General features: G+C 42.9%; 1 protein-coding gene across 2 annotated transcripts in view; it reads right to left on the bottom strand.

Moving 5' to 3' along the window:
* Positions 1-6,166: 6,166 nt before the first annotated feature.
* The window catches only part of LOC125403115 (E3 ubiquitin-protein ligase TRIM31-like), an 86,923-nt gene continuing 74,013 nt past the window's right edge, over positions 6,167-19,076 (bottom strand). For both annotated transcript variants that reach the window (XM_087898663.1, XM_087898662.1), the window contains exons 4-9: positions 18,760-18,990; positions 16,124-16,146; positions 13,047-13,162; positions 11,381-11,455; positions 10,883-10,924; positions 6,167-8,112 (exon numbers count right to left, since the gene is read on the bottom strand). In XM_087898663.1, coding sequence (XP_087754789.1) covers positions 7,592-8,112; positions 10,883-10,924; positions 11,381-11,455; positions 13,047-13,162; positions 16,124-16,146; positions 18,760-18,990 — 1,008 coding nt within the window. In that variant the 3' untranslated portion in view covers positions 6,167-7,591. The remainder of the gene's footprint in view (positions 8,113-10,882; positions 10,925-11,380; positions 11,456-13,046; positions 13,163-16,123; positions 16,147-18,759; positions 18,991-19,076) is intronic.

The following is a 19,076-nucleotide window of genomic DNA, read 5'->3' as shown; positions in this document are numbered from 1 at the left end:
ATCTTATTCAGCGAGGCAGTCACATCTTGCTTCTTTTGTGGGTGGGTCATGACTGCGAACTCAGACTTCCTTGTTTCCAGAATGCTCCTATTCTCATTCACCTGCCTCAACTTCCTGTATGGTTGTTCCACACCACTTCTCCCTCTTCTTTTTTTTTTTTTTTAAAAAAAAAAAAAACGTCAGCGAGATTCCTGGCCAGCAAGGGGCACTGATCCTGTAGCAGAAGATCTATCAGAGGGGTAAGTGTGCTTCTGACCCGTAGCAGAAACTGGGAGTAAACCTCCCTCAGGACCCAGCAATTCCACTCTTGGGAATATACCCAAGAGATGCCCTATCATACAACAAAAGTATTTGTTCAACTATGTTCATAGCAGCACTATTTGTAATAGCCAGAACCTGGAAACAACCTAGGTGCCCCTCAATAGAAGAATGGTTAAAAAAGGTGTGAAACATATACACATTAGAGTTTTACTCAGCTGTAAAAAACAACGATATCTTGAATTTTGCATGCAAATTGATGGAAAAAGAAAATGCTTTACTGAGTGAGGTAACCCAGACCCAAAAAGAGGAATATGGTATGTACTCACTCATAAGTGGATTCTAGCCATAGGTAAAGGTCTTTGAGCCTATAATTCGTGATCCTCGAGAAGCTAAATAAGAAGGTGAACCTTAAGAAAATCATATAGTTATCCTCCTGGATATTGGAAGTAGACAAGATTGCCAGGCAAACTTGGGTGCAGGGGCGGTGGGGGAGTGGAAGTAAGGGGAGATGGTTAGGGAGAAGGGAGAGGGGGGAGGATTGGAGATGGCTTGGGGGAATGGGAGGGGGAAGGAGGAAGGATGGTTATGGGAGCAGGGAAGTTTATATCTCAACTAAGGGAGCCATTTTAGGGTTTGCAAGAGACTTGATTCTGGAGGGGTTCCCAGGCCCAAGGAGAGGTCCCCAGATTGTTCCCTGGGCAGCAGAGGAGAGGGTGCCTGAACTGGCCTTGGCCCATAACCACACTGATGAATATTTTGCATATCACCATAGATCCTTCATCTGGCGATGGATGGAGATAGAGACAGAGACACACATTGGAACACTGGACTTAACTTCCTAGGTCCAAATGAGAAGCAGATAGAGGGAGAACGTGAGCAAGGAAGGCAGGATCAGAGGGAGCCTTCATCCGACGATGGATGGAGATAGAGACAGAGACCCACATTGGAGCACTGGACTGGGCCCCAAAGGTCCAATTGAGGAGCAGAAGGAGGGAGAACATGAACAAGAAAGTCAGGACCGCGAAGGGTGCGTTCACCCACTGATACAAGGGGACTGATCTAATGAGAGCTCACCAAGGCCAGCTGGACTGAGACTGAACGAGCATGAGATCAAACTGGGATCTCTGAATGTGGCTGACATGGGGGCTTACTGAGAAGCCATTGACAATGGAACTGGGTTTTGTTTCATCTGCATGTACTGGCTTTTGGGGATCCTAGTCTGTTTGGATGCTCACCTTCCTAGACCTGGAGGGAGGGAGGAGGAACTTGAACTTCCCACAGGGCAGGAAACCCTGACTGCTCTTAGGACTGGAGAGGGAGGAGGAGAGGGAGTGGGGGGAATGGGAGGTTTTTTGGAGGAGGCGAGGAAGTGGAAATTTTTATAAATAAATGAATAAATAAATAATAATAATGAAAATACAGTGCTTGAAGTTCTAGCAATAGCAATAAGAAAACATAAGGGGATCAAGAGGATTCAAATTGGAAAGGAAGAAGTTAAACTTTCATTATTTGCAGATGATATGATAGTGTACATAAGCGACCCCAAAAACTGTACCAAAGAATTCCTACAGCTGATAAACACCTTTAGTAATGTGACAGGAAACAAGATCAACTTCAAAAAATCAGTTGCCCTCCTATACACAAAGGATAAAGAAGCAGAGAGGGAAATCAGAGAAGCATCACCTTTCACGATAGTCACAAATAGCATAAAATATCTTGGGGTAACTCTAACCAAGGAAGTAAACGACCTGTTTGACAAGAACTTTAAGTCTTTGAAGAAAGAAATTGAAGCAGATACCAGAAAATGGCTCCTGGATTGGGAGGATCAACATAGTAAAAATGGCAATTCAACCAAAAGCAAATAAGAGAGTCAATTCAATCCCTACCAAAAATCCCATCAAAATTCTTCATGGACTTTGAGAGAACAATAATCAACTTTATATGGCAAAACAAAAAACCCAGGATAGCCAAAACAATCTTATACAATAAAGGAACTTCTGGAGGCATTACTATCCAAGCTCTTCAAACTCTATTACAGAGCTACAGTATTGAAAACAGGTTGATATTGGCATAAAAACAGAGAAGTCGACCTATGGAATCGAATAGAAGACCCGGATATTAGCCCACAAACTTATGAACACCTGATTTGCGACAAGGGAGCTAAAAGTATACAATGGAAGAAAGAAAGCATCTTTAACAAATGGTGCTGGCACAACTGGATGTAAACCTGTAGAAGAATGAAAGTAGATCCATATCTATCACCATGCACAAAACTCAAGTCCAAATGGATTAAAGACCTCAATATTAATCTGACCACACTGAACCTGATAGAAGAGAAAGTGGGAAGTAGTCTACAAGACTTGGGCACAGGAGACCACTTCCTAGGTAGAACCCTAGTAGCACAGACAATAAGAGAAACAATGAATAAATGGGACCTCCTGAAACTAAGAAGCTTCTGTAAAGCAAAGGACACTGTCATTAAGACAAAAAGGCTACCTTCTGACTGGGAGAAGATCTTCACCAACCCCTCATCAGATAAAGGTCTGATCTCCCAATTATACAAACAACTCAAGAAACTAGACACTAAAACTCTAATTAACTCAATTAAAAAATGGGGTACTGAACTGAACAGAGAATTCTCAACAGAAGAACTTTGAATGGCCAAAAGACACTTAAGGTCATGCTCAACCTCCTTAGCGATCAGGGAAATGCAAATCAAAACAACTTTGAGATACCATCTTACACCTGTCAGAATAGCTAAAATCAAAAACACTAATGATAGCCTATGCTAGAGAGGATGTGGAGTAAGGGGAACACTCATCCATTGTTGGTGGGAATGCAAACTTGTGCAGCCACTTTGGAAATCAGTGTGGCGGTTTCTCAGGAAACTGGGAGTCAACCTCCCTCAGGACCCAGCAATTCCACTCTTGGGAATATACCCAAGCGATACCCTGTCATACTACAAAAGCATTTGTTCACCTATGTTCATAGCAGCACTATTTGTAATAGCCAGAACCTGGAAACAGCCTAGGTGCCCCTCAATAGAAGAATAGTTAAAGAAGGTGTGGAACATATACACATTAGAGTTTTACTCAGCGGTTAAAAAACAATGACATCTTGAATTTTGCATGCAAATGGATGGAAATAGAAAATGCTTTACTGAGTGAGGTAACCCAGACCCAAAAAGAGGAATATGGTATGTACTCACTCAAAAGTGGTTTTTAGCCATAATTAAAGGACTTTGAGCCTATAATTAGTGATCCTAGAGAAGCTAAATAAGAAGCTGAACCTAAAGAAAAACATATAGTTATCCTCCTGGATATTGGAAGTAGACAAGATTGCAAGACAAAACTTGGGTTCACGGGGGGGGGTTGGATGTAAGGGGAGATGGGTAGAGAGAGGGGAGAAGGGGAGGATTGGGGAAAGCTTGGGGGAATGGATGGGTGGAATGGAGGAAGGGTGGATATGGGAGCAGGGAAGTAAATATCTTAATTAAGGGAGCCATTTCAGGGTTTGCAAGAGACTTGATTCTAGAGGGGTTCCCAGGTCCAAGGAGAGGTCCCCAGATTGTTCCTTGGGCAGCAGAAGAGAGGGTGCCTGAAATGGCTTAGTCCCATACCCACACTGATGAATATCTTGCATATCACCGTAGAACCTTCATCTGGCCTTGGATGGAGATAGAGACCCACATTGGAGCACTAGACTTAGCTCCCAAGGTCCAAATGAGGAGCAGAAGGAGGTAAAACATAAGCAAGGAAGTCAGGACCACAAGGGGTGTGTCCACCCACTGAGACACTGGGACAAATCTAATGGGAGCTCACCTAGGCCAGCAGAACTGGGAGTGATGGAGCATGTGATCAAACTGGACACTCTGAATGTGGCTGGCAATGAAGGCTGACTGAGAAGTCAAGGACAATGGCACTGGGTTTCAATTCTACTGCATGGACTGACTTTGTGGGGGCCTGGTTTGTTTAGATGCTTATCTTTATAGACCTGGATGGAGGGGGGGAGGACCTTGGACTTCCCATGGGGCATGAAAACCTGACTGCTCTTATGACTCGAGAGGGAGGGTAAGATGGGGAGGGGGAGGGAAAAGGAAGTTGGGGAGGAGGTGGAAATTTTTAATAAATAAATAAATAAATAAGAAAATCTACTACTATTTTGTTAAAGAGCTGCAGTATAAAACTGCCTAATATCTGACTGAAAAGCCTAGGACAATGTCACTGGCTTTTGATTCTACTACATGGACTGACTTTGTTTGGATGTTCACCTTTACAGACCTGGATGTAGGGCAGAGGACCTTGGACTTCCCACAAGGCAGGGAACCCTGACTGCTCTTAGGATTAGAGAGGGAAGGGGAGGTGCTGAGGGGGAGGGAAAAGGGAGGCAGGGAGGAGGTGGAAATTTTAATAAATAAATAAATTAATTAATTTAAAAAACTGCCTAATAAACTTTTTCATATCAAAAAAACCAAAAAACAAAAAACAAGAACACAAGAACTCTTAATCGAATATCCTTTGTTTAGCTTTTCTCTTCACCATTAGCCATAACAACTTGTAACAAACATTCTAAACAAAGGAACTCATCCATAGTCCACATTTTGGGAATGTGGGCATAGTTTTCCAGGCTACTTTGTGGTGGTTGGTGGTGCTGATAATCTTATGGGGACCTAAAGTAAATTTAGACTTATGATCAAGTCCTAACTAGAGTATTCTGTGAGGCTTGATCATCTCAGGCAGCATCTTGAATCTGTTCCTTATGTAGAAATCAGACATCTGGGCCATCTCTTCCTGCTGGAGATTTCTCATGTGGTCTTTCATGATCAAACCTGATTTTTCTTAACTCAGAATAAATCCAAAGCCTCTCATTTTCTGTGGAAACAAACGCAAAACCTCTTCTCCAAAGTAACAAATCTTTTGACTTCAATTTTAAAGTCAATATAATTTCAAAATAGCTATCTTGGATTAGTTCAGCAGCATTTATAAACCAATATCTTTTAGCAGCTGTTGCTCCTTTCTCGACATTCAAACAATTCAAAGAGAACATAATAACATACAATATCCATACTCCCTGTGTATTTTTCATCTTTATGTGGCTTTATTTTAACCTCTATCTCTTTAATTTTTAATTTTTGCCCTTTTGAGACAGGGTTACTCTGTATATGTTTGGCTATCCTGAAATTCACTCTGTAGACCAGGTTGTCCTTGAACCCACAGAGATCTACCTGCCTTTGCCTCCCAAGTGCTTATATTAAAGGTGTGTGTCACCACACCTTGAACTCACAGAGGTTTGCCCTGCCTCTGTCTTTCAAGTGTTGGGATTAAAGCTGTGTGCTAACACACCCAGCTAATCAATTTCTTTTTTTTTATTTTAAGGACTTTAACTTTTAGCCTGCATATATTTTTAACACAATGGAAACCATTTAGAGGTTTCCTTCATCTTTGACTCTCTCTTTACTGTATATCTCTCTTTTTCTGACCATATGAGTCTTTAATTTGCTAAGTGATATGGTTAAGGTTAAAGCCATGACTTTGGCAGCTGGATCTAGCCCATTTCTTAGCTTTCTAAGATTCCAACCTCATGGCAGAGGTACTGGCTGTAACCATGTTTATGGCCACAACCATATGGTGTTTCAACGTCCCTGCCAGCAAGCAAGCTTCAATAGTCTACTCACAAACCACAGTCAAATGATCTGTAGCCAGACCTCCTGCCTGAAAGAGTCAGAGTTTGCAACAGGACAGCCCAGAAAACCGGCATTTTAAAATGGCATGGCTATTTTTCCTGCTAAGGCTGAAAATCAAAAAGTATGTGGTCAGCTTTTCATCAATGCCATTTAAGTGTTTTGTGGCAGGGCTTCTTAAAAGAGCTGGAAGGTTTTACAACTAAAGCTGAGTCAGGAAGCCTCTCTTTTTAAAAAATATTTATTTATTTTATTTATTATGTATACAATATTCTTTCTGTGTGTATGCCTGAAGGCCAGAAGAGGGCACCAGACCTCATTACAGATGGTTGTGAGCCACCATGTGGTTGCTGGGAATTGAACTCAGGACCTTTGGAAGAGCAGGCAATGCTCTTAACTGCTGAGCCATCTCTCCAACTCCAGGAACCCTCTCTTAAATGAGATGCATTTGCCTCTAGCAAACAGAGCCCTCTAAGAAAATGCTACTAACAATAAGCTGTGCTTAACTCTATTCTTTTTTTTTTTTTGTCTAGAATTACTTCCCTAGCTCTCTCAGGCTTTATGTGGATGCAGTTGTCCATGTGGATACCATTAGTTGACTGAGTTTTCTGTCCTGCCCAGTTCCCACAACATACAGGGTTTAAGGATAGGATAGGTTACATGAACTTTAGGGAGAATAAGCTAGCAAACATGTCTATGTACAGTCTTCTTTTTGGAATGGAAAATAGAGACAGTGAGATGATTTATCTGTTAGACACTTGCACCAAGTCTGTGTGGTAAGATCTACCCTGGGTCCCAAAAGGAAGAAAGGGGAATTGAAACTCAAAAGTCATCTTTTGACCTTCCAGAGAGACCATGACATGTGGGTACACACACACACTACAGAAATGTAAAATAAATTAAAATTTTAGTTGTGAAATGTAGTGTGCTCTATCTGTGGTTCTACACACACACACACCCCGACTATCAATCTTTTCCAGTAGTAACCTGCCTGAGTCTGGAGCATCAAGGGAGACCAACGATAGCTATAGATGTGGCCTAAGACAAAATTAGAAATTTAAATCAACATGAAGGGTGGTTTACAATTTTGTTTTTAAGTTGAAAGCAAAGTTGTTGAGGGTGACAACATTGCTTTGAATTGTCAAAAGGTTACAGCCCTGATTGAAGACCGTCCTGTCTACAAAGTGTCACAGGCCTGACTGATTCTGCATGTAGCCTCTGGTTCCCAGATTTCAGGAAAGGGCAAGAGCCCAGTGCTCAAGTTCAGAGTCATCAGAAGTGCACATAGTGAAGGAGAGAAAAAGGCAGGCAGGGTGCTGTGCAGTGTCTTGGACTTGCATCTCAAGCAGGGAGTGGCCAGATATTTTCCAAAGTGCTGTTGCTAAAGTTTGGCCACTTCCAATTGTGTCCTTTTATGAAGTTCAGCAATGAAAAGCCTTGTAGTTAGTATTTGGAGATTCCACTGTCTTCTTCACTCAGGGAAAAAAGTATGTGTAGGGTGTTAGGGTGTGTGGGGTGTGCAGTGTGTGTAGGGTGTGTGGGGTGTGTAGTGTGCCTGAGCAGGGTCAAGCTTCATTTCTGCCACTTGCATTTCATTCGATCATGAGGGATGGGTGGGGAAGAGACTGAGGGACCCACATGGGTGCAGCCCTAGAGGCTCAGGGTGATAGAGCTGCGGGCAGCTAGGAGCCCAAAAAGGGGGAAGACCTGTTTGTTAAAGGAAGTTTGGAAGGTGTAGATGTGTTTGTTAGTGATGGCATCATAGAAGACAACATCTCCACGGTCATAATCCACATAGACACCCACTTTCCTAAGACGGATTGGGAGATTCTCCTGGATACTGCAGTTGGTGATTGGCTGACATCCAGAGGATGAGATCCGCAATGCCCACAAGCAGCATGGCTCAGAGTTGTGAATCTTGAACCCATGAGGCAACTCGACAACCACGCCCACTATGCCAAGCATACCAGGGGGTCCCTGGATTTCCACCTCCCACACCACACGGCCAGAGAAGAGGCCTGGGGATCCCCTCACACAGTGGAAAGGATAGAATTGTCGAGGTTTTGCCTGCGTATTCAATGTGGTGTCAACGAGGTACAAGCTTGCTTTCTTTAGATCCTGAGAAAAGGTGAGGTTTGGGTCAGCTGAAGTGGAGTCCAGGGTCATAGGTACTGTGGGAAGATAAAGAAAATTGAAAAAAAATAGTTTCAGGCCAAGTCCTCAAGCACCCTACTTTTGAGCTTCTCATGATGTAGCTAGAGGGAGAATTTCTCCTTCAAATTCCAATTCCTGTCCTCAGAGAAGCCTCTTGCCTGTTTCTTTTAGTTTTCTGAGAAGGGTGTCTTATATAACCCAAGCAGGGCTGAAATTTTCTGTGTAGCTAAGGATGATCTTGAACTTCTCATCTTTCAAACTGCACCTCCCTAGAGCTGGAATTATAGATGTGGGACACCATACCCATGCTCCCTATACCACGCTCCAGTACCTCTCCCCACTCTCCATCCTCAGGCCTCAAACTTAGCCTTTGATTTTATGAGGTTCTGTTTTGTGGGTTCAGAGGGAAGCTCCCCCAGTCCACATGGTAGTAGAATCATTTCAGAAAGAGGTCTTGACCCAAGGTCATAACACCTTGGACAATTTGGATCTTCTAACTATGAAAATACATCTTCCCATTTCCACATTTCCTGGTTCACATATGGCAGACAATTGGGGCTACTATAAGAGGTCAAGGTTCAGCTTGATTTTCTAAAGCTGGGGTCACCACTAGCCTGAATTTCTAAAACTGAGTTCCTTGGGGCCAGGAGGTGACTCAGTTGACGAGGCCTGAGTCCCCAAGTCTGACACCTGATTTCAGTACAAAAACCCACATGGTGGGAGAGTGACTTCCCCACTCATGCTTTGACTCCTACACATAGACACATATGTGTACGCACGAGTACACACGATAGAATGGAATAGAATGGGATCCCTTGATCTACCCCCACCCTCATATTATGGCTCAGACATTGAAGGGCAGTTTATCAAAGCTACACAGTCTTTGTCCTATTCAACGGCTAGAGAATCAGTGTTCCCAGCTCTGCTAAAGTTTAGAAAGTGGGGACATTTTAGCCCCTCATTTGGTGCTGTATCTCAGCCTTTGCTGCAATGACAGTTCTCCTCTGCTGTGTGTGGGGTTGGGGAGATGGCGGATGTGGAAGTGTGCATTAAAGCAAGTGGTCAGGGTCAATGGGGTAGGCTAGGGAGATGATCCAAGCAGATCCTACCCATTTCTGACCCCCAGATCTGGCTAAGTTGTATAACTGGGTGGAAGGGGATGGGGACAGCGACCATAGAGGAAGACAGTGGTAGGAGCTTCTAAGGTCTACCAGGGGCATCAGAGTCAAAGCAATTGGAGAAGAGCAGGACTGGGTGAGACTAACCACCATGGGGGCTTGTCTTCTGTTTTGTTGGAGGTGCTCATTGACAGGCATGGTATTGCATACACCTCTAATTCCAGCACTTGGGAAGCTGAGACAGGAGAACTACCATGAGTTCAAAGACAGTCTGGGCTACATGAGATTCTGTCTCAAAAGCAAGCAAGCAAAAAACAAAAACAAAAACAAATAAACCAAAAAACAGCAAAGGACTGGGGGAGGTGCTTTGGCTGTGAAGGCCTGTGGAAATGAGTTCATGAACCCCAACATCTAAGGATAAAAACTGGGTGTGGCCCTGGCACATCTATAATCCTGGTGCTGAGTAGCAGGGATGACCGGATGGGCATGGGCCTCAGTAGTAAGACAGCCCACACTATCTAGTGAGCTTGAGGTTCATGAGAGATCTTCTCCATGAAATAAGAGTGTGAAAGAAGATGCCTAAATCTAGCCTCCATGAGTACAGACATGCACACAGACAAACACACACACACACACACACCACAAACTCACATGCATGCACGCACACTACAAATCACATGCATGCACACACACACAAGTGTACACACCACACACACGCATGCAAGCATACACCCCCACACACACATGCAAGCACGTATGCCCTGACACACACATCATACACATGTGTGCACATACGCTCACACACTAGCCAGAGGGAAAGAAAGAAAAAATTAATAAAAGCCAGGTGAGAAGACTTGGCAGGTACAGGTACAGACACTTGCTGCCTAAGCCCAAAACTCACATAAAAAGCTCATGTAAAGGAGAGAATGGTCTTCACAAAATAACCTCTCACCCCTGTTGTGCAAAAGTATGCACAACATAACAACCAAGAAAATAAAATTTTTGAAGGGAAAACCCAAAGGAGGTGAGGGAGCGAGAAGGAAAGGGTAACATGCAGGGGTGCACAGCCCACAACTCTGAGGTTGTCAGTGTGCACAGAGCCCAGGTCACAGCCAGCTCCTCCTCCAGGAACATAGGGAAAGGGGCCCAGTTTTACTCCAAAGCAGTGTTGAAGAGGGTGCTGTCCCAAAAAGGAGGCCTCAAAGTGAAAGGGGATGAAATAGGGCTGAGCATTAGGTCCTGTTGAACTCCAGAGGCAGTAGAAGAGACAAAGACCAAGCAGCAGGGTACACCTGCACATTAGGGGTCCCCTGTTGGGGTCTAGGTCTTTCCCATGGAAGGTATAGCTTGGGAAGCAGAAGAGGGAAATGCGTGACCCTCACTCTAAGTCTACCCATCTCTGGCCCCTGAAGTCTGTACAATTACATAGCTCTTCTCCGTCCTCGGGGAAGCCTTACTCATCTTTCCAATCTTTTTTTTTTGTTCCTGTATTCTCAGGGGAGCTGGGAGCAGTCAGGGTGTTCTGCATGTTAGGTAGCTCTCCGAGGGTCTGATCTCTAACTTTCCTCTGCTGTATCAGAGCTGGGAATGAACAGAACAGTTTGACCTGCACACCTAGAGGCCCCTTGCTTCCCTACAGGAAGACCTGTGTGCCAAGCAGGAATCCTACCTGAGGTGGGCAAATCTGAGTTATTCCTCTGTAACAGGTGCCCTAAGATTTGAGAGAAAAAACAAATTTGTGTTAATAACAAGTGGTTATAAATTAAAAGTCAGTTTGGGATGAGCAGCTGATCCTGACTTTTATCCTGACTACCCTCAAAGCTGAGCCAATCAGAAGACATCACTACAGGTATTGTCCCTGTGTGTCTCAACTCCTCAGCTTTGCTGGGCTACCCAGGCCTGTTAGGCCAGCTCCAGCTACAGACTGAGCTGTCTCCACCTGAGCCTTGTGCAATGCAGAAATAAATCTATAAATTTCCATTCATTATGAACATTTCTTAATTAGTGGAGGTGTCACTATGATTCCATAAATGTAAAATAATAAAATTCTATAAGCTTGTTCTTCATTGGTGTTCACACACACTGTACCTTCTATTCTTAATCTCCCATTGAAGAGAGATTTTGTATTCTTCACTTTCCCCAAACAGCAGTGTATGCACACACTTACAGTTCTCCATGTCCTTTTTATCCAGGCTGTTCAGGAATGTACTTTTATCTTCCTCCCCTTCAGTCTTCAGGTTGTCTGTGAGGAGAGAGTGAAGGAGATGGGGAGTCCACAGAGGTTAAGCAAGCAACAAGGACCACACAGTGAGGCACTGATTGCTGATGTGGGAAGATGTGGTACTGGGATTTCTGTCATAGTCTCAGTGGACCAAGAAGGCAGCCAACAGGGAGAGCTGCTCTAGGGTCTCCCTGAAGTGGCTCTCCAGTACAGTCAAGTCCAGAATAGAAGTATTGGAGTCACAAGCATAAGCCACTGAATTTGGAATTTTCTAGATGCTATTTTTAAAACCCTAAAAGACTATGACATGCTGACACTCAGGAAGCTGACCCAGGAGGATGACAACTTTTAGTCCACAGTACATAGTGAGTTCCAGTGTCTCAAAAGGGAAGGAAAAGGGAGCTGGCAAGAGGTCTCAGTGGTTAACAGCACCAGGGACCCAGTTCAGTTCTCAGCATCCACTGAAGCTCCAGTCCCAGGGCAGCTGGCACCATCTTCTGACCTCCATGGACACCAGGCATATACACAGTACATGCACACAACACCCATACAAATAAAACAAATAAAATTTTTTAAAAAGAAATGAGTAAAATGAATTAAATAATATGTTTTCTTTATCTCAGAATGTTAAAACATACTGCCATTTCAGCATGTCCAATAAAGGTTGAGTGCTACCTTGTAGAAGGATCGGCGGGCTGCTTCCCCTTCAGGCTCCCACATGGATAGCTTTACACCCAGAAATAACAACACACAAACTGTATTTATTTAAACACTGCCTGGCCCATTAGTTTCAGTCTCTTATTGGCTAACTCTTACATCTTGATTAACCCATTTCTATTAATGTGTGTAGCACCATGAGGTGGTGGCTTACCAGGAAGATTCTAGCCTGCATCCATCTCGGAGAGGAGAGCTATGGCATCTGCCTGACTCTGCTTTCTTTCTCCCACAATTCTGTTCTGTCTTCCCTGCCTACCTATGTTCTGACCTATCATGCCAAGCAGTTTTCTTTATTAATTAACCAATGAAATCAACAGATAGATAGAAAATCCACCTACATCAATACCTGGGCACAGAGCTGGGTGTTGGAGACCCAGCTGATCAGAAGATCACTGCGGTCTTCCACAAGAGACTACCCTGGATAATATTTCTATTTGATTTTGTTCTCATTGCTATATTTTATGCTCTATTTCAATATTAAGTCTTTCAGAGTCAATGTGAATTCTTTGCCAACACTATGTGTGAATGTTGGGTTTTGGTGCTCAGGGGTACATTTAATAAGCAACAACCAAATTGGGAACATACTTCTAGTCCCATGTTCACCACCTAGTAAACAAAGAAAATTTTTGAGCTCAGAGGTGCTTTGACTCTGGGGATGTAGCTCAGATTGCAGAGTGTTTGTCAAGCAAGCATGAAGTCCCACGTTCCATCTTCAGAACTAACCCTGATACAATACAGCATGAGACATTTCTGCATAATGGTTCTCTGAAGGCACTCAGTATTCACCTGAGTTCTGAAAAGTTCAGGGACTGGCATCAGAGACATCAGGCAGTATCTGGGGCAATGGAAAGAATCCCGATGCAGGTAAGCACAGGAAGTGGCAGTCACATCTTACCTGTTAATTTCTTCAGGCTTTCTATGATGAACTTGTGTCTTGCTTTTGCTTCGCTGATTATTTTCTCCAGTTTTGTAGGAACTGGGATTGGGTTGGAAAACGTAAATTCTTTACTCCTGTGAAGATATGTTGATCTGAGTGGTAAGTTCAGGGATAGAATGTGGGCAAGAAGGACCTATGAGATGATTCCTGGGATGGATGCAGAGTGATAAATACAGTCTAGAGCCAGGGAGCTATTTGTCAGGGTGTGTTGACAGAGGTTTCTGTCCCTCCTGGTTCCGTAGCATTCCAGTCCCAAAGAAACACACAAAGGTCTGCATTAATTATAAACGGGTTGGCCTATTAGCTCAGGTTTCTTATTAACTCTTATAAATTACATTAATCAATAATTCTTGTCTGTATTAGCCATGTTGCTTGGTGCCTTTTATCAGCAAGGTATTCTCATCTTCTTCCTCTGTGTCTGGGTGATGACTCCAGAGTGTGCCCTTCTTCCTAGAATCCTCCTGTACTGGTTGCCCTGCCTCTACTTCCTGCCTGATCACCCTGCCTATACATCCTGCCTGGCTACTGGCCAATTAGCATTTTATTAAACTAGTACAACTGACAAAACTTTGCAGGATATAAGACCATAGTCCCACAACAAAGAGGCCAGGACAGGAATGCAGGGCTGAATGAGATAAGACCCAAGAAAATATGGAAATGAAGATGGGAGATGGACCAGAGAAGAGAGAAGGGACAGGGAGTAGGGAGGTAGAATAGGAAACCCAGGGTTCACTTCATTGTCTAAGAAAAATGTGGGAGGGGAGTGCAGCTGGGAAAGAAAAGACTGTTCTTCTGTGTGATTATTTCGGGAGTCTAAGCAGCCGGGAACAAACAAGCTGCTTCAATACAACAAATAGCACTCCGGCGAGTGCCAGTTTAATCCATATAAAATCCAAGAAAGCTTATAACGTAATTTTAGATACAAAAGAACAGAGTTAAGCATGGCTTCTTGGTAGTCAACATTTTGCTAATGGCATGCTGCAGCTCCTTCAAGAGAGGTCTTGCAGATTTAGCGGTACCATAAAAGAAAAAGCCATGCAGTTTTGAAGTGACGACTTTTTGGGCCATGTTGCCAGGATGAACTCTGGCTCTTGATTAAGGCATTGTGTTTGTGTGGCTCATTTTAAAATGTAACGTATAATAAAGAAATATAGGTTAATATATAATCATCTATAATATTCAAGCTTGTAGTCATGTTAGTTAAATATGTAGAGAGATATGTAGAAGGAATGGCTGGCTGCATCCCCGCCCGCCACCCGGCTACCTTTACCCGAAATAATTACACGAAAACTGTATTCATTTAAACACTGCCTGGCCAGTTAGTTATAACCTCTTATTGACTAGCTCTTACATATTGATTCAACCCATTTTTATTAATGCGTGTTGCCACTTGACTGTGGCTTACCGGGACGAGTCTAACCAGGGTCCATCTCGGGGAGGAGAGCTATGGCGTCTGCTTGCCTCTGCTTTCTTTCTCCCACAATTCTGTTCTGTCTACTCCACCCACTTAAGGGCTGGCCTATAAAAAGGCCAAGACAGTCTCTTTACTAACCAATAAAAGTAACAATAGACAGATAACCCTCCTCCATCAGAGATAATTCAGTTAGATAGTTATTCTTCACATCTATCAGAGACCTTCAGAATATGGCATTTAAAATGTTTTAAAATCTAGATTTTTCATGACAATGAGACACGCCTGCTCCTAGAAACACCAATTATGTCAAGAGGAAGATGGGCACTGAAAAGGCTCCTTATGGCATTGGTTAACCATTTGGGCAAAAACTGTTCTTTCCTGGATTGCTTGATGCTATGCTATATGAACTAAACACACAGGGTCCACAGAGAAATTACTACTGAACTTGCATAAAAGTGAGACTATCCTTTGGGGTTCCTGCTTCATGAAAGAGTCTGCTAGACATTCTGCAGAACACAGAAGAAAGTGACTTTTAGATTGCCAATATGGGAGAAACTTCCTTTGATATTTCCTGCTTCATGAAAATGTCTGCTGGTTACTATAGATATGAAGGCAGAAGATGGATGCCCCATGGGTACAGATGAACTCTGGATGACAGTCCAGACAGCGAGATGTATCTGTCAATTCTAGAGTTTTGGGAGTTGTTTACAATGCACTTCCTGCTTACTTAGGTAATATTATATCCTGGAGTCTTTGATGGAGTTGAAGAATAGATAGTTATAGATATAGTTTTCTTTAGTTATGATAAGAGATAAAGTAACTATAAATATTGTAACTATAATTCTTGCTTGATGCCTGTTTTGTTATATGTAATTTAACCATGGTAAAGTTAAAACCTTCCTTTTTATTTAAACAGAAAAGGGAGGTGATGTGGGATCCCCTTCTGTATGCTGTGAATAACATTGGTGAAGAATTAAATTGCCTTGTCCTTTGATAAAGCAGGGCAGGCTAGGCAGGGAAAACTAAACTGAAAGCTGGGAGTAAGGGGACAGAGTCAAAAAGAAACCATGGAGCCGATGCCAGAGACAGATATGCTGGAAACTTGGCGGTAGGCCACAAGTATCATGGCAAAATATAAAATACTGGAAATGGGTTAATACTAGATGTAAGAGCTAGATAGCAATAGAGTGATTGGCCAAGCCGTGATTTAAATAATATAGGTTCTGTGTGATTATTTCTGAAGTCTAGGCAGGTGGGAAAACAAACAAGCGACTTCCTACTACAGATTAAACCCATGAAAGTATAGAAATGAAGATGGGAGATGGATCAGAAAAGAGAGAAGGGACAGGGAGTAGGGAGGTTGAATGAGAAAACCAAGGGTTCACCCACTTGACCAAGAGGAATATGGGAGGGGAGAGCAGCTGCTCTAAAGCTGGATGTTGGTGAAAAGAGCTGTGCCCAGCAGACCACATGCTACTGTGGACAGCTTGGTCTTCCCCACCCGCAGCCTTAAGAGTTTATAGAAAAGTTATTGAAGGATGTGAACATGTTCGGATATATGTTGAATGTTGTATGTGTGAGTGAACCAGAGAGTACAGTGCACTTGGGATGCCCATCATACCTGCCCAAGACGTCATTGATGCCCTGGAAGAGAAAGAGAGAACAATGTCAGAGCTTGCCTGAGTCACAGGCACCAAAAAGGGTTCAGACTCAGCTAGAGGCAAAGTGAGAACTCCCCAGTTTTCCACCCTCTCTTTCCTCTCTTTGTCTTTCTGTCTCTGCTGTCTCTGTTCTTTTCTCTTCCCCCCCCAATCCATTCTGAATTACTACCCCAAAAACTCCTGATACAGTTGGGATAGTGTTTAAACCTCAGGAGAAACAGAGTGGAGAGAGAAGAAAGAGTGACATTTAGGAGATGGGTGTTGCCTCTGATATAGAACCAGGGAGCTCAACTTGGCAGTGTGAGGACAAAAGTGGAGTGGCTGTTCATGGTTCTTTAAAGACAAAGCAAAATAAAAACAGAAACAGAAACAGAAATCAGGTGTGTTAGTCCTGGCACTTGGGTGTCCTATTTTCCTCACTCTTAGTTTTGTTTGTTTGTTTTTATCTGAGACAGTTCAATGTATCTCAGCCTGGTCTCAAATTCTCTGTGTAGCCAAGAACAGTCCTGAACTACCGAATCTCCTGTGTCTGACTCCTGAGCACTGAGAGGACAGGAATGCACAAACACCTCAGTCCTCCCCACAAATTAATTTTTACTATTTTAAATCTAAATTTAAAAATTGAAGCATTGTAAGTTCAACTTTATTGATTTAGTATGATTAACTACATTTTACCTAACCAATTGATGATTTAGCATCTAAACTGAGATGTGAAAAATAACAAGAGTTCAAAGACTCAGAACTAAAAAAGAAAAAAAACTCTTACAAATATGGAATAGCTCACAAATATGTCTAAAGAGGCTGAAAAAATTACGTTTGGAATATTGGATTAAATAAATTGTTAAAGTGTTTTACTAAAATTATTTTTATCTAATTTTTTTTCTTGCTTGGCCTGGAATTCCATTTGTGAGCCAGGTAGACTTGAACTCACCTCTCCTAGCCAAGTGCTGGGATTAAAGGTGTACCACTATGCCTGATTCTTTTTTTCTTTTTGATATAGTTATTAGAAATATATCTTGAAATATAGTTCTCTTCATTGGGTTTTATTTTTAAGATTTATTAATTTTCAAGAATAATGTGAAAAAGATTTATTATTTTAAGCTTTTATTTAAGCTTATTTTTTTATGTATGAGTGCTATGTCTGGTCATAAGCCCACATGCCAGAGGAGGGCATCAGATCCCATTATAGATGGTTGTTAGCTGTCATGTAGTTGCTGGGAATTGAACTCAGGACCTCTGAAAGAGCAGACAGTGCTCTTAACCAATGAGCCCTCTCTCCAGTCCAATTTTTATAATTTTTAATTTGTGTATATATATGTGTCTGTATGTGGGCATGTAAATGAGAATGCAGGTACTCTACAAGGCCAGAGTGATCAGATCTGCTGGATCTGGAGTTACAGAAGGAGGTCAGAGGAAACCCTGTGGGAATTGGCCCCGTTCTTCCACCGTGGGGGTCTTGGGATTGGTGGCAGGTGCCTTTGCTCAATGAGTCTGAGAGATGCTTTAAAGAAACATATGTGTCCACATTACAATTCTAAACTGAGAGCTGGATGTAGGGGATGGGGAGATCAGTAATTCAGTGTTACCTTGGTCACATGACCTTTGTTCTAACACTGCCTGTCTCAAAGAACAAGATCAAAAAGTCCTAGACTGTTTTTGTGGCTTTCTTTTTCTTTTCCTCCCTTCTTTCTTTTCATGTGTGTGTGTGTGTGTGTGTGTGTGTGTGTGTGTGTGTGAGAGAGAGAGAGAGAGAGAGAGAGAGAGAGAGAGAGAGAGAGAGAGAGAGAGTGTGTATCCAGGCTGTCCTTGAACTCTAGTGGTCCTCAGGAGTGCTAGAATTACAGAGGTGAGACACCACACCCAGCTGTTTGAGATAGTGTCTTGATCTTTGTTCATGTTAGCCTTGGACTAGCAACAATCCTCTTGCTTCAGTGTTCTGAGTTATGAGAGGAGCTTTGGTTAGGTCAGTGGTTCTCAACCTTCCTGATGCTTTAAATAATAATTGTAAATTTGCTACTCTTATGAATTGGAATGTAAGTATCTGATATTTTCTGATGGTCTTCGGTGGCCCCTGTGAAGGGGTCGACAGATCCCACAGAGGGATCAAGACCCACAGATTGAGAACTGCTGGGTTAGGTGAGGCAGGGCAGCAGTTGGTGGATTAGTTCAGGGAGGCAATAAAGAGTAATAAAGAAACCACACCTCATACATGAGGCTTATTAGGAGGAAGGGCATGGTGAGCTCTGGGCCTTGGGGTGGAAGAGCATTAGAGATAACAGTACATTAAGTCGGAGACAATACAAATGGAACCTTGTGGAGAGCAACAGGCTTAACTTCTAAACCTGACAGGAGCCTCAGGCAAATCCCCAAAGAAAGGAAAGTGACTTTTATATCCTTTCAGCGAATGTTAGGAGTTTCTCAAAAATTTCATTTCAGGGGACAAAGGACATGGAGGAGTCAGATATTAGGAGCTGGTAGGCCACAGTATAATACAGATCCTTAAGTATCTTTCAGAGAGAGAGAAAGAGAGAGAGAGAGAGAGAGAGAGAGAGAGAGAGAGAGAGAGAGAGAGAGAGTCTGTTCCCAATGGACTGACCTCCAGTAATTTCATGGATGGTGCTTGTAGCCTATTTTTCAGGGCCCTTGTGAGCTCTCTGAGGGTGGTCAGCTGTCCCTCTGTGTCAGTGACATACTCTTCTATCTGCTTGACTCCCTCTTGCTCCAGCCAGCTCAGCCTGGACAGGAGGAATCTCTCTTCCTCTTCCAGTCTCTGGCGCACATTCTTAAATTCCTCAAGGACCTTTAGTTTCTCTAGATGTACCTGGGCCTGGGGATAAGGGAAGGGATGCAGAGATGAAGAAGGAATGAGAGAGGATCCTCCAAGCTTCCTTTAAGCCCATCATTCACTTTTTA

Source organism: Myodes glareolus, chromosome 18 (genome assembly GCF_982192425.1).
Source record: "Myodes glareolus chromosome 18, mMyoGla1.1, whole genome shotgun sequence".
NCBI lineage: Eukaryota > Metazoa > Chordata > Mammalia > Rodentia > Cricetidae > Myodes > Myodes glareolus.
Note: the sequence above shows the minus strand (reverse complement) of the source record. Positions and strands in the feature narration are given on the sequence as shown.